This window comes from Schistocerca americana, chromosome 2 (assembly GCF_021461395.2).
Source record: "Schistocerca americana isolate TAMUIC-IGC-003095 chromosome 2, iqSchAmer2.1, whole genome shotgun sequence".
In the NCBI taxonomy this organism is placed as follows: Eukaryota; Metazoa; Arthropoda; class Insecta; order Orthoptera; family Acrididae; genus Schistocerca; species Schistocerca americana.
The window spans coordinates 643,709,344-643,732,572 of NC_060120.1; the positions used below are offsets into that span (position 1 = coordinate 643,709,344).

A 23,229-nucleotide genomic window follows, 5' to 3' on the forward strand; every position below is an offset into this window, starting at 1 on the left:
AGTGAAGAAAATATGGAGGTTTGAAAATGAATCATTCGTAGTAGCCGTATTTTTAATTTATAACGTAAAACAAGAGTGACTTACTGGAAAAATTTGCTGAATGGCAGAAGGACGGCAAGTGGAAAGAAAATCTTTTTATTAATAATTTTTGTGAAAAATATGTTTCATGCAAAGAACATGCAAGACACTGCGCGGCATGGCAACCCAGGGGATAGAGTGAGTACTCGAAAGTCCAATCCAGAAGCACTGGACGCACAGAATAATGTACAAAGAACAAGAGGTGCAGCTCTTTCCTAAAGAACGGAGGTTAAAAGTAAATTGCATTCTGGCAGTCTTTGTTTTGCACCTTTCATGGCTGACTGGATTAATACTGTCCCAGTTTTTTGTTGGTGTATCTATCTACTAAATGTTAACTATAAAGCGATGTGGATAGCTGTGCGTGTTAAAGTGTCGCTTCCAGGACGGGGAGGTGTGCCGCCCCATATCAAATCCACTCAGCGGATCAACTTTGAGTTGTCAGTGCGCGGGCAGCGTGTATGTGGTTTTCAGACGGTCTCCCGCATCCCCGCCTCACGATTCACAAATACGAGAGCTGTCCAGAAAGTAAGTTACGATTGATCGCGAAGTGAAAATCACAGTGAAAATCAGAAATGTTTCATTTGTAACAGTTAGCTACACCTTTTAGCTACTTCTCTACGCAGTCGCCGTTCTGACTCAAACATTCGTCGTAGCGTTGTACCAACTTTCCACCCTCATCATAGAAGGCAGCCGCCAGTGCTTTCCGCCAATTCTCTACGCTGGCCTAAAGCTCGTTGTCTGTGCCAAAATGTTGTCTTCATAGCCAGCGGTTCGTTTGAGCAGAGATGAAACTCAGTGGGAGACAATTACGGGCTGTATTGTGGGTAACCAAACATTTCCAATTGAAACGATGCAGGAACATCTTCATTGCCCCTGCAGAATGAGGCTGAGAATTGTCTTGAAGAAGAAACTGCACGACAGTTATGTAATGTTGGTTGCATAGCTTCAGGGGAAAATTCTCACCAGGCCCTCGTACTTTGCGGGAGACACTATTTTCTATAACATCTTTACGCGCTCACTAAGAGCTCAGGAATGAAAAGAGCGACATAATTCTACCTAGAGTCATACTAGAGACACTGCCCAACACATCTTTGCAAAGCTTTATCGGATTTTCATCGTCGTTTCCATTTCGCGACCGATCGTAACTTACTTTCTGGACAGCGCTCGTATTGAGAACGCTTTCGCTCCCTTCCAGCAAAAATAAAACTTCACGCAGACGGTTGGGGTGCACATAACATGGTTTCAGAAAATATCGTTCTTTTGAAACACAACTAGCTCTTTATACTCATGAAGCAATAAGTGCTATTGACAGTGGATGTCAAATTGATTCCATATTTTTAGATTTTCGACACCGTTCTTCACAAGCGTTTTCTAAAGAAACTGCGTGCCTACGGAGTATCGCCTCAGTTGTTCGACTGAATTCGTGATTTCCTATCAGAAAGGTCACAGTTCGTAGTAATAGACGGAAAGTCATCGAGTAAAACAGAAGTAATATCCGGCGTTCCCCAGGGAAGTGTTATAGGCCTCTATTGTTCCTGATATATATTAACGACATAGGAGACAATCTGAGTAGCCGTCTTAGATTATTTGCAGATGATGCTGTCATTTACCGTCTTGTTAAGTCATCAGATGATCAAAACGACTCGCAAAATGATTTAGATAAGATATTTGTATGGTGCGAAAAGTGGCAATTGACCCTGAATAAGCAAAAGTGTGAAGTTCTTCACTTGAGTACTAAAAGAAATCAGCTAAACTTCGATTATGAGATAAGTCACACAAATCTGAAGGCTGTAAATTCAACTAAATACTTAGGGATTACAATTACAAATAACCTAAATTAGAACGATCACATAGATAATATTGTGGGTAGAGCAAACCAAAGACTGCGATTCATTGGCAGAACACTTAGAAGGTGCAACAGGTCTACTAAAGAGACTGCTTACACCACGCTTGTCAGCCCTAATCTGGAGTATTGCTGTGCGGTGTGGGATCCGCATCAGTTGGGACTGACGGATGACATCAAAAAAGTACAAAGAAAGGCAGCCCGTTTTGTATTATCGCGAAATAGTGGAGATAGTGTCACAGACATGATAGTGAATTGGAGTGGCAATCATTAAAACAAAGGCGTTTTTCGTTGCGACGGGATCTTCTCATGAAATTTCAATCACCAGTTTTCTCTCCCGATTGCGAAAACATTCTGTTGGCATCCACCTACATAGGGAGAAATGATCATCACGATAAAATAAGAGAAATCAGGGCTCGCACAGAAAAATTTAAGTGCTCGTTTTACCCGCGTGCCGTTCGAGAGTGGAACCGTAGAGACAGCTTGAAGGTGGTTCATTGAACCCTCTGACAGGAACTTTATTGTGAATAGCAGAGTAATCACGTAGATGTAGATGTTCTGACCTGGAGGTAACGGCGTGCCAACAGAAAGGGCATCCGCCCCCCCCCCCCCCCTTAAATTACCCATTCCAAATCCGTTATTAACCATGCAGATCCCGTATTACCTCTGATGCGAGACAAAGGCCTAGGAAAAAGAAGAAGAAAAGTAAATCAGGAAGAAGTTGCTTACACAAGGCACACTGCCTGTAAGCTTTTATTAGGAATATAGTTGACATAGTGAATGCAGACATTTGTTTGTTTAATCGATTGTTTAGATGTGTGATGGTAGGATTACCTTATTTTGAATTGAGCGCAGTGTGTATTTTTTTATTAGTAATCGCTACATGGAGTGGGGAAACTGTTTGAAGGACCAGGAATCGCAAGAGAATTGGAGGCCCTGGTACTTGTAGAATGGCATTATCACAATCGAAGCGACAGTCGAAAAAAGTGAAAATCAGTCATGAATCAGTTTTCAACACCTTGCACGACATTTTGAACATGACAAAGGTGGATGCCGCGACTTCAAACTCTCCCGCTCATTCTCGACACTGATTTCCATAAATCGGTTCGGGCGAATGCCGAGATGGTTCCCTTGAAATAGGTCGTCCGATTTCCTTACCCATCCTTAAGCGAATTCGAGCTTGTGCCCCGTCTCTGATGACTTCATTGTCATCGGTACTTTAAACCCTAACCTTCCTTTTTCATTTTACACTGGAAAAAGTCACACATTCCGCTTCTTTTGGCTCTCAAGTGGACAACATCCCCGGCTACAATGTGCAAATAATGTGGCCAGCTCTGGGCCTTACAGCTTCGTCTTTCTAGACATCGAAAATGCCTACGAACTTGTCTAACATTCTTGTTTCCTGTTCGCTGCTACGCGCTTACAATCAGATATATTGGTCTAATTGCATCCTTTCTGACTAACCGCTCACCTTATGTAACGATCAGCAAGAACCACTCCGAAATTTTTCACTCAACTGCAAGCGAATCACAAGGATCCGTCTTGTCACCGCTCCTTTATCTACCATTCACATCCGACGTCCAAAAGTCATTCCCTCTTGTGAACCCTCTCCAATATGCTGACGACACCGTCTTCTTTCAGTCCAGCTGTAATGTCCCCACAGCAGATACCCTCTACCACGCACCAATTAATCATTTTCAATCAAACCATCCACATTCATTCACTTTGGAAAAGTTATCTGATCTGATTTTCTCGTAATATATGCGGCGACAGCTCGTCGACGCCAAAGTATTTTCTAGTGAGTTTATTCTTTGAAATAACAGAGATCCATATATGCATTCTCCATGGTTGTTAGAGGGTAACAAGGATAGCTTCTGGAGTATATGTTGAGGGATCGACGTGTTTCTGAGAGATACATATTCTGCTTTTCTTCTCGCAAAAGCGAGCAAATTAACATTTGTGCCGCTAGCGGTTTGTTTTGAAGAGAAAGAGATTGTAAAAGGAAAATAATTAAGGCGTGGAATCACCGGAGCTCTGGACATGTAATGGAGATGGATTTAATACACGATTTCCTCCATAAATAAGGTTTGTGACTTTTTTGTTCTGGAGTGAATGAACGAATGAGTTTTTTCTGAATCATTTGTTGATCACGTTGGCCCTGTAATTAGTGGTGAAGTTTCAGTTGTGTCGAAGAGAGCCTGCAATCACTGAGTCTGTGTTAAATCGTCCAAAAAGGCTTCGTACACATCTGGAATTCGCAATCTTTCGTAAAAGGAACAAATTGTCCAAACGATTGATTCTCCCGACTGACTGCAATGTTTAACAGTAACAATAAATGTAAAGATGTCTTGCAGCAAGCCAGCCGCTGATTACCAAGACGAAGGACTCCACCAAAGATTCTATTTGGCTGATTTCGCGTAGTGAAATATTATATTAAAACCTGTACATAGATAAAGGAGAGAAAGAGAGAGAGCGAATGAAAATAGAGATAATACTAATAATCCTCCATTAGTCTAATTTTTCGCCTATCTTATCACGGATCAGCCGAGAACTGGGAGGGACTTACTTTACTGTATAGACTTAGGTGTGAAGGTGAAGGGATCTTAAAGGCAACAGATACACGTCTATACAGACAAGACATTACACAGAGATAGCGGCTAGCTGCATTCATCATCTATTCTTAGAAAAAAAGAGACGGCAACTTAATATGCGAACATTTAAAAATGTTAAAATGGCGAACGTGACAGGACACGTTTTTGGACGTTGCTAAAATAATTTTGTTCTCTGTTTCATGTCAAGTAAGACGAGCTAACCTAACTGACGCTTGGAAAAGAGAGGAAAGACTCGCAGGTGATATAATTGGATCCACAAATAAAGCCGAAAGACAGCACGAAGTACGTGCTTTTCTGTTTAGTGTTATTTGATATTTGAACATTGAATACTTGTGGTTATGTTAGATGTAGGAAGTGTTATAAGTGACCTGTCCCAGTCGCATTTATCTGTATATGCACATTAAGAAATTAGACACAGAAGTACTCTCGTGTGAAGGAAGTTACATATAGTGACAGGAGAACATTTATATGGTTTTAACTAGGGCAATGTTTAGGATGAGTCAAGCAGAGCAAAGCAGCACGCATCAGCCTTCAGCTGTTAGCACTGATAATAATGAAGCAGTAAGAAGTGTAGGACCGATGGCTACAGATAGCGCAACAGAACGCCCTGTAAACACGGCTGCGGGTGTAACAGCAAGTACGCAGCAGGGATTAGATCCATTGGTAATTATCATGAGACAGATGCAGATGATAACCGAGAGCATGAATACTTTGAAAACCGACATTAATGCGGAATTTGCCTCAGTTACTGAAGGGCAAAATGATTTGAATACGAAATTAGCCTCAGTTACTGAAGGGCAGGAAAATCTGAAAAATGATATTAAAGCACAGTTAGTGACAGTCACTCAAAATCAAGAAGAGATGAAATTATTCCAGACTGAGATTAAGCAGCAGTTACAAGACAGTTTTTCCGAATTAGAGCAGCGGATAGAGGCGAAGGCCAAGGAAGCCAAAGATCAGGCCGAAGAGACGGAACGAAAATTAACTGCACAAATAGAATTGGTGAAAGCACAATGTGAGGAATCTACTCAGCGCGTACGTGTCGAAATGAAGGAGTATGTGGCTATTAAGATAGATACCGTACGGGAACAAGTGGAAATGGTTCCGCAATTAGTACAAAAGCAAGACGCCATGGCATGTGCAATTGCGCAACTTCCTGAATTGGCACGTACACAGACTAACCTAAAGGAAAGCGTTGAACATCTGACAGAGCGTCAAGACGTTATAGACCACCAAATTAACGTATTAACGGGTAAATTATCCGAAATCACGTTGGAAAACAAAAGGCTAATGTGTGAAAACGTTGAGCAAAATGTTAAGGCAGCATTCCAGAATTTATCTCGCAATCAGGAAGAGAATTTGTTTGCGAAAGTACTTGAGGAGGTGCGACAACAGTTAGGTGCTGATTTGGAGCATTGGAAACAAACGATAGAAGAGTCGATGCGCGCTTCACAACAAAGCTCAGAACAAATGAATACAGGGCAGCAGCAGAAGTTGGCAACGACTATAGAGCCAGTTACTGCCCATTCGCACACAATACGGACTTGTGCAAATAATTCAAACATTAAATTGCCACAAGCTGGTTGTTCGCGTGAATTCTTATCGACTGGAGATTACGAAAGCCTTTGTCATGCCGAAGAAAAAATGATAAAGCATCGGCAATTCCAGATTTTTAACCCTGACAAAAGGGGGGACCATCCAATTGTTTTTATTCGAAGTTCCAGAGGAGTGCTACCCAGAAATTGGTCGGAGTTCAAATGGCCCTGAGCACTATGGGACTCAACTTCTCAGGTCATTAGTCCCCTAGAACTTAGAACTAGTTAAACCTAACTAACCTAAGGACATCACACACATCCATGCCCGAGGCAGGATTCGAACCTGCGACCGCAGCGGTCTCGCGGTTCCAGACTGCAGCGCCTAGAACCGCACGGCCACTTCGGCCGGCTTGGTCGGAGTGGCAGAAGATCAGTTTTGTTACAGGATATATACATGGTTCGGGGACGGTCTGGGCCTCGGACATGACTTCTGTTTGCCCGACATATGACGATTTTGAGAAGGCGTTTTTAGCAAAGTTCTGGTCAGAAGGGGTACAGGAATGCCTAAGGCAGGAGGTGATCTACCCAGAGCCTTTCTCCTTTTCGAAAGGAAGCCTTAGAAGGTATTTCGAAAAATATATAAATAAAACGAGATACTGGGACAGACCTATGCCCTTGCCATACATAATAAACATACTTAAGGCAAAACTACCAACTAGCATCCGGAATCAATTGATTTACGGCAACGACAAAGACTTGGAGTCGTTCCTCACGACGTTAGACCGTATAGATATTGTCGAAGAGAACAACCAGAAAGCCCGTAATAACAGGTTCCAATATAGGGCGATAGAACCTCTGCGAAACGGTAGGCAAGGTGGAAGTATGGGTTATACCAATGGCGATCAATCGACACTTATGAACGGAGATCGTTAAATAATGGAGGAACCCCTCGAAATCTCAATAGTAATCCCGGAAATGGTCTTGCGAGGGACTATTCAAGGAACAACAGGAACGGGAAAAGATACAACCCCGTGTGGGGGAACGAAAGAAATTTCAGACCCCAACCCTGGAATAATAAAAATAATAGAAATTGGAGTCAACCGGGAGGAATGAATTCAGATAGCCAACATCAGTGGGGACGGACATCTCCGAATCAACCGGTAATTACCGAAGTGACGGATGATGTCAACCAGCAGATAAATCAAAATCCAACAAACTCGTAAGGACCCACTCGTGCCCCGGAGAAGCGGTCAACAATTGGTTGAGGCGCAACAGAATGTCTGTACCCATGCTGACGTATAATGATGGACGATTACTGGCAGATGAACTGACAGAGGACTTAGAACCACTAGATGAGGATAAGGAACAGGTGGCAGAAGCCGAAGTGCAAGTCGTTATGGAGACCATACCTATAGTGGCGGTTTTAGACACAGCTGCAACCACAAATGTTATTTCGGAAGCACTATTCAACAGGATCAGAAATATAAGACGAGTACCAGTTTTTCCAGTTCAGAATTGCAGAATAATAGGCGCCGTTGGGGCTCGATCGGCTAGTGTAAAGGTGCAGTCACTACTTGGTGTGGAATTCGGAAATGTAGCAATATTAAGCACATTCCTTGTTGTGAAAAATTTGGTGGTAGATTGCATTATCGGAGTCGACAGCCTACGTCAATACAGATGCAGAATAGATTTCAAAACAGGAAAAATTTGGTTGAATGTTAATAAACAAGAAATTGAGTTGGAGTTGTTGAAAAAAAAGCCTTACGAGAAAATATAATTGTGGGATCAGTGTGCAAGTAATCAGGACGGCCCAAAATTCTAAACAGTACGTAATTAATGAGTTCCAAGTCAAAGAAGATTTCGGTCAATTAGTGTTTGAAAAGTTAAATGAATCCGACTGCATTATCGAAGATCAGAAGACGCAGCTCAATAAATTATTATTAACGTATGAAAACGTTTTTGATGAAAGGCCAGGAGTTATTAAGGGATAAATATGCCATCTCTACGTTAAGCCGCACGAAACGTATTGTAGAACTTTCTATCCTGTTCCCTGGAGGTTAAAGGCTCAAATACAAAAGGAAATAGATCGCATGTTGAAATGGGGTTTGATCGAACCCTCTGCAAGCCCATACTCCTCCCCATTGCGAGTGACAGAGATGAACGCTCGTAAAAACATAACAATAAACTGTGTGTGTTTAGTGTTAGAAAACTTTAAACTGAAATACTTAATCAGTGGCACAGGTTGTAGAAATAGTGACTAACTATAACCATCGAGTGCTGCAAAGAAGATAGTGGAGATGGGCTTCACCTGTGTTTGGGTAAACATAGAACTTTAGCATTGCTAATGTCATCAAGAAGTATAAAGGATCTGAATGACCTTCAAGAAGAAAGACATATTTCCTGAAAGTGACGCTGCATAATCAAAAGAGGTTCCCAGTGAATCTTCATATATAATTTCAAGTGCACGCTTAGATGTGTAAACGTGTGAAGTGAAGTTTTGCGGTTAAGTAGTGAATCATGAGTGACGGTTAACGCTGCAAAAATAATTTCCCGCGCAAAACAATTGACGTCGCCGCGAGAGTTAGAATCGATACAGACGACACAGATATGCTTTGTAAGAGACTCGCATCAAACGCGAGGGGAAACTGATTGATGTTGAACTTCAAAAAAGTGTCATAATTAGAGGTTAAGAGTTCTTGATTTATTGTTGAATGTCAAAAGAAGTTAATATTCATAGAATTAGTAGTTATTTAATGGGTCTTGTTCACTTTGGAATTTTGTTTGAAAATCCATTTCCATATACACTCCTGGAAATGGAAAAAAGAACACATTGACACCGGTGTGTCAGACCCACCATACTTGCTCCGGACACTGCGAGAGGGCTGTACAAGCAATGATCACACGCACGGCACAGCGGACACACCAGGAATCGCGGTGTTGGCCGTCGAATGGCGCTAGCTGCGCAGCATTTCTGCACCGCCGCCGTCAGTGTCAGCCAGTTTGCCGTGGCATACGGAGCTCCATCGCAGTCTTTAACACTGGTAGCATGCCGCGACAGCGTGGACGTGAACCGTATGTGCAGTTGACGGACTTTGAGCGAGGGCGTATAGTGGGCATGCGGGAGGCCGGGTGGACGTACCGCCGAATTGCTCAACACGTGGGGCGTGAGGTCTCCACAGTACATCGATGTTGTCGCCAGTGGTCGGCGGAAGGTGCACGTGCCCGTCGACCTGGGACCGGACCGCAGCGACGCACGGATGCACGCCAAGACCGTAGGATCCTACGCAGTGCCGTAGGGGACCGCACCGCCACTTCCCAGCAAATTAGGGACACTGTTGCTCCTGGGGTATCGGCGAGGACCATTCGCAACCGTCTCCATGAAGTTGGGCTACGGTCCCGCACACCGTTAGGCCGTCTTCCGCTCACGCCCCAACATCGTGCAGCCCGCCTCCAGTGGTGTCGCGACAGGCGTGAATGGAGGGACGAATGGAGACGTGTCGTCTTCAGCGATGAGAGTCGCTTCTGCCTTGGTGCCAATGATGGTCGTACGCGTGTTTGGCGCCGTGCAGGTGAGCGCCACAATCAGGACTGCATACGACCGAGGCACACAGGGCCAACACCCGGCATCATGGTGTGGGGAGCGATCTCCTACACTGGCCGTACACCACTGGTGATCGTCGAGGGGACACTGAATAGTGCACGGTACATCCAAACCGTCATCGAACCCATCGTTCTACCATTCCTAGACCGGCAAGGGAACTTGCTGTTCCAACAGGACAATGCACGTCCGCATGTATCCCGTGCCACCCAACGTGCTCTAGAAGGTGTAAGTCAACTACCCTGGCTAGCAAGATCTCCGGATCTGTCCCCCATTGAGCATGTTTGGGACTGGATGAAGCTTCGTCTCACGCGGTCTGCACGTCCAGCACGAACGCTGGTCCAACTGAGGCGCCAGGTGGAAATGGCATGGCAAGCCGTTCCACAGGACTACATCCAGCATCTCTACGATCGTTTCCATGGGAGAATAGCAGCCTGCATTGCTGCGAAAGGTGGATATACACTGTACTAGTGCCGACATTGTGCATGCTCTGTTGCCTGTGTCTATGTGCCTGTGGTTCTGTCAGTGTGATCATGTGATGTATCTGACCCCAGGAATGTGTCAATAAAGTTTCCCCTTCCTGGGACAATGAATTCACGGTGTTCTTATTTCAATTTCCAGGAGTGTATGTGCATGTATGAATGCCAAATGAATCAGAGAATAAATAAAAGAAGTGAATCCACATTCTTCACTACTAATAACTTTTACATTACAGCAATCAAGTGGAGAAATATATGTATTTAGGATAAAATTTTTATGAGTATAGATAAATGATATGACTTTTCAAGGAAATGATGGATTATGTCTTTGTATAAAATGAACCACACTTTCCATTATTCGATGATTTGAATCCAAAATCTACTGCAAGTTGCATGAATCCTTTAAATTACGAAGAATAAATCATTGACAGAAAATGTGTCAGAAGTTTTGGACTTACAAGCACAAGTGGTGATGCGAAGCCCAAAAGAAAATTCAAACTAGGGTAAATATTATGATGTTTTCGGCATCAGCATTAGTCAATGGATAAATGGAAACCTTAAGTCAATGGCTAAATTTCTTGCAGTACATCGTAAGAAAAAGGATGCATGAAGCCATAGGGATTTTGTTTTCAAAAAGGAGAATCTTGGACGGTGCAACCTGCAACCTAACCAGTTCGTTTACAGGAAGAGTTTCCCTTTCGGTCATTGCTAATTCTTTTCGAATGAATGTTGCATGTAAAATCTGGTATCCCTGTCCCTTCTACTCTTCCCATTGTGGGCCGCGTAGAAGACCGACTACAAATTTGGACGTCGAGGACATGCAAGATCCGGGGGAGTTTCAGCACCGCAAGATATTGCCCTGGGAACAAGATTGGAAAAAAAAAAAAAAAATCTCGAGTTATAGATTGTAAAATTTTCTTAGCTAGAGGCACAAATCACTCCTCTCCAAATCGTTATATAAATCTATCCCTATCTTTCCTTTAGAGATCAATTTCAAAATTATTTTTTTTTTCTTCTGTAGGCTTTCCTATCTTCTATGCACCGTAGGCTGGGGGTCTAGCCTTAAGGGGTTTTCCAAGACATAACACCTTGATGCACGTAAAAGCAATACAGCCGCGGTACCTGTCTCTTCATTTCTTCTGTTTTCAATGTTTCTTTTCTTCGTCTGTCTTAAACATAATTTTTTTTTCAGTCAGAGGACTGACACTCATCACTTCCGGGTTACCCACACTAATAGATAGCTCGCGAAGTGTGTTTGGTAAATCAAAATTAGGCTCACAAACTTCGCTCGCTGCGAGGGGCATTGTAATGTCCCCACAGAAAATACCTTCTACCACGCACTAATTAATCAATTTCGATCAAACCATCCACATTCATTCACTTTGGAAAAGTTATCTGATCTGATTTTCTCGTAATATATGCGGCGACAGCTCGTCGACGCCAAAGTATTTTCTAGTGAGTTTATTCTTTGAAATAACAGAGATCCATATATGCATTCTCCATGGTTGTTAGAGGGTAACAAGGATAGCTTCTGGAGTATATGTTGAGGGATCGACGTGTTTCTGAGAGATACATATTCTGCTTTTCTTCTCGCAAAAGCGAGCAAATTAACATTTGTGCCGCTAGCGGTTTGTTTTGAAGAGAAAGAGATTGTAAAAGGAAAATAATTAAGGCGTGGAATCACCGGAGCTCTGGACATGTAATGGAGATGGATTTAATACACGATTTCCTCCATAAATAAGGTTTGTGACTTTTTTGTTCTGGAGTGAATGAACGAATGAGTTTTTTCTGAATCATTTGTTGATCACGTTGGCCCTGTAATTAGTGGTGAAGTTTCAGTTGTGTCGAAGAGAGCCTGCAATCACTGAGTCTGTGTTAAATCGTCCAAAAAGGCTTCGTACACATCTGGAATTCGCAATCTTTCGTAAAAGGAACAAATTGTCCAAACGATTGATTCTCCCGACTGACTGCAGTGTTTAACAGTAATAATAAATGTAAAGATGTCTCACAGCAAGCCAGCCGCTGATTACCAAGACGAAGGACTCCACCAAAGATTCTATTTGGCTGATTTCGCGTAGTGAAATATTATATTAAAAACTGTACATAGATAAAGGAGAGAAAGAGAGAGAGCGAATGAAAATAGAGATAATACTAATAATCCTCCATTAGTCTAATTTTTCGCCTATCTTATCACGGATCAGCCGAGAACTGGGAGGGACTTACTTTACTGTATAGACTTAGGTGTGAAGGTGAAGGGATCTTAAAGGCAACAGATACACGTCTATACAGACAAGACATTACACAGAGATAGCGGCTAGCTGCATTCATCATCTATTCTTAGATAAAGAGACGGCAACTTAATAAGCGAACATTTAAAAATGTTAAACAGCCGATCTTCCATTCACCCCCTTCAACAATTTCTTCAGCTCCTTCTCCACACCAAGCGAGGTAGCAGGGTGGTTAGCACACTGAATTCACATTCGGGAGGACTCGCGTCCGGCCATCCTGATTTAGTCTTTCCGTGGTTTCCCTAAATCGCTTCAGGCAAATGCCGGGATCGTTCCTTTGAAAGGGCACAATCGACTCTACCCCATCCTTCCCTAACCCTATGGGAACGATGACCTCGGAGTTTGGGCCCCTTCCTCAAATCAACCAACCAATCCATCTTCGCAACTTCCCCTCCTGGTGTTATCTGTCACAGCATCCTGTCAGTCCTGGAATAACTACAGGAAAAAATACCCGTGCATTCCGTTCCAGACGATTGTATCGAACCATCTACAACTGTCCATTCCACCTAACTAAAACACTGAAATATCTAGGACTAACACAGCATCAAAAGTAGACCTTCGCCTACTACCCTTCTAAAACAGAGTTCAAAATAGACCAAATCTACTAACTGGGTGAAGACGGAGCTTAAATCCCATGACAATCATCCATGCATTAAAAAAACCCTCATACATCCCATCCTTACTTAACGTCAGTGTAGTATGGGCAGTGTAGTTGTTTCAGTACCCCCAGTACCTGGAATTACACGTATTCCGAACCAACTGCCAGACCCAACTACTTTCTCCCACTCGTATACTGTATCAAGTCATAGAGGTCTTACACCTCTTCATACGCCGAGAACAATTAGCCTCTCCTACATCTCTTGTAAAGCTAACATGGAGCTAGCACATCGGTCGCTGTCTGCTTTCGACGCATCGCAGCTTCTACTTTTCGTGAGGGTAGCTTCTCAGTGTGCCTCTAAAGGCTGAATGCACTCCGTTCCAGTTCTTCTATGAACCAGACATTCTTGGCAGTGCGTGGAAATGAAACTTGGTCTTCCACTTAGCTGTCAGACACACTGACCGCTAAGATACGTAGGCGAGCATCGAACCGATAGTCTGTCTTCACCATACGCAGTATTATAGTACGCACATCAGGAGAAACGAGGAATTGTCAACACAACAGGAAAAACTTCGGGAATTTCATTTGTACACTGCCATCCTACGCAGTACAGCACACACCCTCAAGTGTCGAAAGACAGGCGTCTAATATAGAAAGTATGCTCTTGCATAGCGTTAACTTACAGGAGCTAGTGGCCACTTTTCTGAGATATGGCCTCATGATGATTTCCTTCTTCAGCAAGAAATCTCCAACCCTGGAGACAAGCAGCGCAAACGCAGTCCTGCCGATGTGAGGTATACCAGACAACAGGCCGACCTGCAACAAGGAGAGGCAAACAAGTCCTTACCATTGCACTGTTTGTCTTAAAGAAGGATAAACTACTGAAACAGCACTACTGCAAAGTACAAAGCAATTGAAACAAGAGCTCTTTGTGTTGCTACCAGTACAGTACGGCAGAAAGCTACACCGTGGATAGCAGGGGCCCTATCCACTGAGGTGACAAAAGTCATGGGATGCCTTCTAATATCATGTCGGATCCCCTTTCGCCAGGCATAGTGCAGCAGCTCGACGTGGCGTGGACTCAGCAAGTCGTTGAAAGTCCCCGGCAGAAATATTGAGCCATGGTGCCTCTATAGCCGTCCATAACAGCAGACAATGTTGACAGTGCAGGTTTTTGTGCACAAACTAACCTCTCGATTATGTCCCATAAATGTTCGATGGGATTCTCATATGACGATCTGGGTAACCAAATTAGTAGCTCGAGTTGTCCAAAATATTCTTCAAACCGACCGCGAAGAACTGTGACCCTGTGACATCGCTCACTGTCATCCGTAAACAATGTATCATCGTTTGGGAACATGAACTCCATGAGTGGGTGTATATGGTCCCCAAATAGCTGAACATAACCATTTCTAGTCAATGATCGGTTTACTTGGACCAGAGGACCCAGTCCATTCCATGTTAACACAGCACACACCATGGGGCCAGTACCAGCTTGCACAGTGCCTTCTTGACAACTTCGTGGCGTCTGCGCCACACTCTAACCCTACCACCAGCTCTTACCGACTGAAACTGGGACTCATCTGACCAGACCACGGCTTTCTAGTCATCTAGGGTCCACCCGACATGGCCACGAATCCGTGAGAGGCACTGCAGGCGATATCTTGCTGATAGAAAAGGCACTAGCGTTGGTCGTCTGCTGTCATAGTCCATTAACGCCAAATATTGCCGCACTGTCCTAACGGATACGTCCGACTTTGATTTTTGCGGTTATTTCACGCAGTGTTGCTTGCCTCTTCACTTGTCTGTTAGCACTGACAACTCTACGTGAACGGTATTGTGTTGTCTCTGGTGTGTGGTAATGCCTGAAATTTGATAACCTCGGCTCACACTTGACTATGGGGACCTCGAAATATTCAATTCCCTAACGATTTCCGAAATGGAATGTCCCGTGCGTCTAGCTCCAACTACCATTCCGCGTTCAGAGTCAGTTACTTCCCGACGTGCAGCCATAATCACGTTGGAAATCTTTTCACATGAATCATCTGAGTACAAATGACAGTCCTGCCAATGCACTGCCTTTTTATGCCTTGTGTGTGCGATACTACCGCCATCATTACATGCGCATATCGCTATCCCGTGACTTTTTGTCACCTCAATGTAGTCCACCTGTAGAAATTAGGCCGGCGGCTGGTGCTGTGATAACAACGGAGGGCAGCTGCCGTAGAGAACTAAGTCAGGTATCATCTGACGGCTCACCTGCGAGGAAAGGCAGTTTACAGAAGAGCAAAATCACAGATTGACAGACGGTACATTGTCCTCTGGTGTTCATAGTTGATTTATAGTATGGCTATTTAAACCATAGCGTCGTTGAAAAATTCTTTAAAAGTTACATTTTGACAGCTTGATAATGTAATTTTTTTTTTTAAATGTTGATCACTGAGCAGAATGCCAGTCTTGCAGAGACAGTTGTTTGAGTAAAATATGTATTACAATACCTTTGGCTACCAACCAGAACTGCCGATGTGGTAGAAAGCTATACATACTCTCGTCACGATGCGGAATATTTCGGACTGATGACTTGTTTCCAATATGTTTGGCACGCTATCGCGCGGACATAGGTTATGAAACCGACTGTAGTGATTGATGGTGCTATGCATTCCATGACACAGCTTACGGCATTAATCGCAATGAATCTATCCCTGTTGTTATTCAACCTGTATATTGAGAAAGTTGTGCAGAAAACCAAAGCAAAATTTGGAGAAGGAATTAAAGCTCAGACAAAAGAAATAAAAACTTTGTGGTTTGCCAATGACATTGTCATTTTGTCAGAGAGCGGAATGGACAAGGTCCTGAAAAGAGGATATAAAATGAACAGTAACAAAAAAAGTAAGCAAGGATAATGGAAGGTATTAGAATTAGATCAGACGAGGCAGAGTGATCAGACTAGAAAACGAGACACTATAATTAGTAGATGAGTTCTGCTATTTGGGGGGCAAAGTAAGTGATGGTAGCCGAAGTAGGGAGGATATAAAATGTAAACTGGCTATGGCAAGAAAACCGTTTTTGAACAAGAGAAATCTATTAACATCGAATAGTGATTTAAGTTTAGGAAGTTTTTTTGAAGGTATTTTGCTGGAGTGTAGCGCTTTATGGAAGTGATACGTGGACAGTAAACAGTTCAGACAAGAAGACAATAGAAGCTTTTGAAATGTGGTGCCACAAAGGAATGCTGAAGATTAGATGGGAAGGTCATATAACCCGTGAGGATGCATCGAACAGACTTGGGGAGGAAACGAATTTGTGCCATGACTTGACGAAAAGAAGGGCTCGCTTGATAGGACACATTCTGAGACGTCAAGGGATCACCAAGTCAATATTGGAGGGAAATGCGGCGGTAAAAATTGTAGAGGGAGAGTTGGAGATGAATACAATAAGCAAGTTCAAAAGGATGTAGGTTACAGTAGTGATGAAGAACCTTGTGCAGGATAGAGTAGCGAGGAGAGCTGCATCAGACAAGCCTTCGGACTGAAGACCACAACAATAATAACAACAATGGTAATGAATAATAATCAAATTAAATGAGCGATTCCCTTGTCTGTATTACGATGGATGGAATGCGATTAGGCTCTTTCTAACGATTCAACTATTACTTAAGTTGAAAATAACTATTCACTTAAAGTTGAAAATAAATTTACGTTTTCATTACGCAATGGTAGTGCACTATTAAGAAGTTCTCCCATACTGTCATGAACAATATATTAATTTAGTAGTAATTAATAACCGGAAATAAGAATTTCGACGCGCAGGCCAGAGGATATTTAGTCCATCATTTATTACAGCAGCCAGTCAAAACAAAAGTCTATGCAGCTGACAGTTTGCAACGGCTAGTGTAGACTAGGTAGCAGCAGTTGTTGTTCTTGTCTCAGTCCACCTTAAGAAGGCACTGGGGGGCCTCGGTTCCGTGTGGGGCGGCAGTGGGGTGGATGAACTGCTGTGGCCTAGTGTGGGGTTGTGAACCACTAGGGCTATACACAATGGCTCAAAGAACTATAAATTTTACAAGTTCCGGAGTTTGGATTCATTCGGGTACTTTTATGTGTGTTGTAAATTTCATAAACAGTATACGACGTATATAGCAACAATAATGCAGAAATATTGAGCCACGGAAGAAACAATTACCTCAACGTCAATTTACATCGTGTACAGTAGTGATTCTAGCTACACCAAGAGGATTCTAAGATTTCTGATTGGCGCTCAAACGCATAATACTAAGAGCTGCCGGCCGCGGTGGTCTAGCGGTTCTGGCGCTGCAGTCCGGAACCGCGGGACTGCTACGGTCGCAGGTTCGAATCCTGCCTCGGGCATGGGTGTGTGTGATGTCCTTAGGTTAGTTAGGTTTAAGTAGTTGTAAGTTCTAGGGGACTGATGACCTAAGATGTTGAGTCCCATAGTGCTCAGAGCCATTTGAACAAAGAGCTACTGAGCACTCTGACGCATCACTCTCAGTGATTCGGAACGGTTCACTGCATCCATGTCATCACTGAAAGCATAACTCCACGCAAAGTGATGGGGTGAACCACGAGATTTGACTACACGCTTATCAGTGAAGACTGACACGACTGATCGCTACTATCTAGTGGTAGAAAACTATAACCTACACATTACTAGCATTTTCAAACGTATACTTTGCAAGCAGAGGCAGGGAACACGTAGCAACCCTGAACTCACATTAATGTCTCTCCAAGTTCGCTGATTTTGAACAGTTGGATATGTACTGGGAACTGTTGGAAATGCAGTGTGTTTCACAATTTCTATTACAGGCTTCTAGGAGTGGTAGATGGGAATTAGTAGATAAAATTCCCATGACCGGGAATGTACCATTGGATATACAGTGTGATTTCGTGATGTTACAAACTTTTAGGGATGATGGAGAAGTGTAAATGTGTCAATCTGAGGCAAGGGACCTACTTCCGGGAAAGGACCAAATCGAAAGACATACGCGAAAATGGTTCTGATACCTTTCACGGTGGAATAGATGTACCGCTACTGTTATCACTAAGACTGTATGGTAGGCGACTTTTGGAGGTGGTAGTATGGACCAAAACAACGAAAAAATGTCTAGTAAACATGGGCTCTTAACTGTATACCTTAAGAGGAATGAGCAGTTCTTTATCTTCGACGCTGTAAAGCTCATGTGTTCTACTGAAAGCTCTTTGGTTCCCATATGTTTGGAGGAGATAGTATGGACCAAACTAAGAAAAAAAAGGCCTGTAGTAAATATTGACTCTAAAATCCGTAGCTTAAGATCCACGAGCACTTGTTCATCTTCGCTCCTGCGAAACAGGTATATTCTAATTACCAAGTGCCCATAAATTTTAAGATATCAATTTTAGAGCCCATATTTAATGGACTTTTTTCTGGACTCTTCGCATGCTCACATATCGTACCATTTTCGTCGGGCTACGATAACGGCTGCGAGAAATCTGTACGTGTACAAGTAGGATGGTTCGTTGTGATGTTTCACGGACGTTCTGTCGACTTTGAAGAGGACGTCCTTCGTCACATAGAACAGAAACCGATGAATAATGTTCGAAATATTGACCATCCCATGGGCTCCTATAGAACAGACAGGTCAATAGTTCATTGTCTCCGCTATGTGCGTATCTTGAAGCTGGAGATTTTAAATTGAACCTATCTTCGCAGTTATTTTACATCCAAACGGTACATTTCCAGACATGGGTTCAAAAATGTATCTACTAAGTCTCCTCTACGACCCGTGGTGGCCTGAAATATAAATTGTGAAACACTGAGCAAGGATGACCGGCAACAATTACAGTACTGTCAGACGCCTCTAGAAGACGAGATTGTGAATGAAGTGAGTACTATCGCGATGTTAGTGTGTCAGGGGTGATGTTAAGCTTCGAGAGGAAGCATGCATCCAAGCTGCCGAAGTCACGCAGTTTCGCAAACGCTCGTACCGAGTCTCCGGTCCATCACAATCTGCCCTCGGCCAAACTCAGAAAGATCGCGCGCCTTCCGCGTTGTACACACGGAGAGCACGCTCGCTGATACTGCGTGCACCGTACAGGTGTCTGACTAGCAGTCATTCCTCGGTAGGTGACGTTGCTATCACCTGGATGGGTTCATATCGATAGTAGGTCCGCAGTTATAATGTTCAGGCTGATCAATGTATGTCTTGATTATATATTATTCAAGGTGTTGCAAAATATGGAAAACATGAAATAATGTGATCTCACAGGTTTTTTGGCGTGATTGCTTCCTAGTATGCCTTCGCTTGTTCAGCTCAGTTGTAGATTTCATTTGCATCATATTTCGACGACCGACCCAGTTCTCTTTTTCATGTGCTGCGAGCTGTTTTAGTAAGCGAACTCGTTGCCTCTACTCCAACAATACCATTAACTATTATTCGTATTGCGGAGGTATTTCTAGGTAGAGTTCGACACGCGGCACCCGCTCTGCCCTTCGCTTATTCAGTTTGCAGAGCCCATACTGTGAAACACACATTCTCTCAGCGTGTCATGGCTGGCGAGGTCTTCCCAAATCGAGTGCCGGACCGCAAGCCTACTTCACATAGAAACTTCCGTCCTGGATTATTAGGTTTTCCCACTGCTTTATTTCGATAGATTCTTTAACTACGCTATCCCAGAAACGTCTTGTTTGCACAACGATAATGATCTTCTCGTATTTTATTTCGTGATTATATTCGAGGTAGTCCTAGACGGTAGGCGATTTTCCTGGTTGCTTTAGTCGCGTGTGTCGCTGATGTTCCTTGCGCCTCTGCTTGACTGTTCGAATAGTCTGCTCCTCGTAAGACATGCAGCATACTCTGAATTGCAGTTGTACAAAAGCGCAGCGGAAGCCGGGATTCTAACTATGCTGTAAATAGCTGCGCGGCACCAACAGTACATTACTGTCTGGTAGGAGTCCACGCCAGGCAGCGAGTACGCATAAAAAACAGCTCGCAGTAGCTGAGAACTGGGTCGGTCGACGGAATATTGTGCCTAAAACAACTCAGCTGAACATCCGAAAGCATATCATTGGCTTGAAGTATCTGTATCTTGTGAACGGACCTTTATTTTACGAAGGGACCATGCCACACTTACGATATTGCTTCTAAATTTTTTTCTCGCCTTCGTGGCATACTCATTGAATTTGTTCACTGATAAGTCAGAACTTTATGATTACCAACCTACTATCGATAAAAACCCGTACAGGCGATAGCAGCATCACCTAGCGAAGAATAACTGCTAGTCAGGCTTATATACGCTGCATGTAGTATCAGTGAGCGTGCTGTCTGTGTGTAGAATGGGGAAGACGCGTGATCTGTCTGAGTTTGACCGAGGGCAGATTTTGATGGCTTGGAGACTGGGCACGAGGATTTCCGAAACTGCGCGACTCGTCGAGTGTTTGAGAAGTGCTGTGGTGTGTGTCTTCCACACGTCGCGAAACCAAGGTCAAACCACATCCAAACATCGTGGTTTTGGGGGGTCAACCCTCATTACAGATGTCGGACGTAGTAGGCTGAGCAGACTGGTGAAACAGTACAGGCGGCGAACTGTGAGACTTTAATGATGGGCAGAGTGCAAATGTATTTGAACGCACAGTGCACCGAACACTCCTAACGATGGGCCTCCGCAGACGACAGCCCATGCATGTGCCAATGTTAACAACACGACATCGGCAACTAAGACTGAAATGGACACGTGACCATCGGCACTGGACGTTGGCGCAGTGGCACAGCGTTGCATGGTCTGCTGAATCCCAATACCTTCTTCATCTTGCCGACGGGTGAGAATCCGTCGTCTTACAGGGAAACAGCTCCTTGCACTTTTACTGAAGGACAGAGACAAGCTGGCGGTAGCTCCATTCACGTGGGCACCCATGGGTCTACTGGAGCTAGTGCAAGGCACGATGACGGCAAGGAGTGTCGTACACTGGTTGTACCTTTTCATGACAATCATGTTTCCCAACGGCAGTGGCATTTTTCACCAGGATAATGCGCCATGTCGAAGAACACAGTGGCGAGTTCCAATTGATGTGGTGGCCCCCACACTCACCAGATCTGAACTCGATCGAACATATCAGGGATGTGGTTGAACGTCACGTCAGAGCTCGTCGCCCTCCTCTCAGGAATTGACGGGAATTAGGTGACATACGTGAGTAGATGTGGTGCCAACTCCCTCCAACGACCTACCAAGGCCTAACTGCTTCCATGCCGCAACACGTCGTTGCTATCATCCATGCTGGTTATTAGATAGATGGTCACAATGTTGTGGCTGATCAGTGTAATTTCGGTATATATAAAACATACGAAACCTTACGATGGCGTGCTGAAAAGTAAGGCCTCCGAATTTTTTATGTGGAAACTCTTACAAAATTTTAAATAAAACAAAATCATCAACATTCTGCATCTTTATGCTTCATATCTACATATTTATTTTCCAACATAGTCGCTCTTGCGACAAACACATTCCTCCAAACGAGAGACCAGTTTGTTTCTACCGTCACTGCAGAATGTTTGACTTTGTTGAAGGAGCAACAACCTCACCTCTACTCGCACCGTTTCATCACTATCAGAGTGAAGTCTCGAAGGTGCCCTTTAAGTTTTGGAAATAGATGAAAATCGTATGGGACGAAGTCCACACCCGTATTGGGGATGATCGATGACAGTGAACCCAAAGCGTCGGATGCTGCAGATACCGCAGCTCTCGTGTGTGGTTTGGCATTGTCATGCTAAAGGAAAGAGTACTGCATCTATGGACGAACTCTTCGAATTCGAAACTATTACAGCACGCTGAATCTCGCGTACCTATATAGTTACGTTACATACCGCCATGTTATTCGGAGCACTCTATGGGCAGAGGGTTGTAAATATGTAGACATGGAGAATAAAGATGTAGAATGTTATAAGGTTTGTTTTATTTAAAAAGCTTTAAGATTTTTCACATAAAAATTTCCGAGGCATTAAATTTCAGCACGCCCTCGTATTTGAAACATTATAAGCATACTAATAATCGGTTTCACAACAACATAAATATTTCATTTATAATTTTCATCACTGGGATATGCAATAGCAAAAGTGTGTTGTAACTTCAGGAGCACGATTTCTGCCAAAGTGCTCTGGATACAACCCAAATGCGTGTGTGCGGTCTGTCGAGGCGCCTCTCTGGCTCCAGGTGTTGACTGATGACGAGACAGGGGTACTGCTCGTAAGTGTATGCGAACACTTACCTAATGTAACAGAGTATATTCCCTACGCTGAAACTCATTCGATTGCAGCGAGTCAGATGTTGGTTTGGGGAGGCTCCTAACAAATAACAGTCATCTCTGAGCGGAACCGGATAATGATCTAATATGACTAAATGGAGCATTGTCTTCTTCAGCCATACTACGGTGTCTCTGAAGTAATCTGCATCGCTTTCAGCGCTGTCTGTGTAAGAGAAACATGCTGTAGAATCGTATGGTAGTCCAAACGAATAACCTATTCGATTTTAAAACAGTTTATTTTATGGCTGTAGTTCGTGATAGCCTCGTCATTTACCTAGTGAGTTGTTATCGGGGGTAAGATTCTGTTCCTATTTCATGCTTACGTTCCGAAAATCAAAGGCTATATTGAGAATAATTAATGCTTGAATCAAGCATTTGTACTTGCACTTTTCATAAATTATGTAAAGTAACTTTAACAACCTCCCTTGAACCATAGAGGTCGGGTGTCTTGCACGCCTCAATAATACAGATAGCCGTTAGAGAGACGAATCTGTGGAGAAGCCACACTAACCTTTGGTTCCTGAAGAGGGGCAGTATCCCTTTCGGTAACTGCACAGGCAAGAGTCTTGATGAGAGACTGATCTGTCGTTGTAAGATCAGGCAACATGACCTTGCTGTGCTGATACTACGAACGACTGTAAGCAAGAGGGAACTATAGCCGCAAGCTTTGACGAGGGCATGGAATCTTATTGCAAGGTCAAATAATGAGCCCTCTTGCGTAAAATATTGTGGATGAAAAATAGTCCTGCATTCGGATCGCTGGGCACACGGTACTCGGTAGGATGTCGTCTTCGACAAAAACAAAACTGGCATTCTGCGGATCAACGAGTTTCATGTTAGATCCCTTCATGAGCTAGGTAGGCTATCGAATTTAAAAAGCGAAATGGTTGGTTGAAGTTAGATACAA

At 43.5% G+C, this 23,229-nt stretch overlaps 1 protein-coding gene across 1 annotated transcript in view; it reads right to left on the bottom strand.

Moving 5' to 3' along the window:
- The window catches only part of LOC124594265 (vesicular glutamate transporter 2-like), a 169,934-nt gene that overhangs the window by 45,688 nt on the left and 101,017 nt on the right, over positions 1–23,229 (bottom strand). Inside the window, exon 8 of the mRNA XM_047132628.1 lies at positions 13,715–13,847. Coding sequence (XP_046988584.1) covers positions 13,715–13,847 — 133 coding nt within the window. The remainder of the gene's footprint in view (positions 1–13,714; positions 13,848–23,229) is intronic.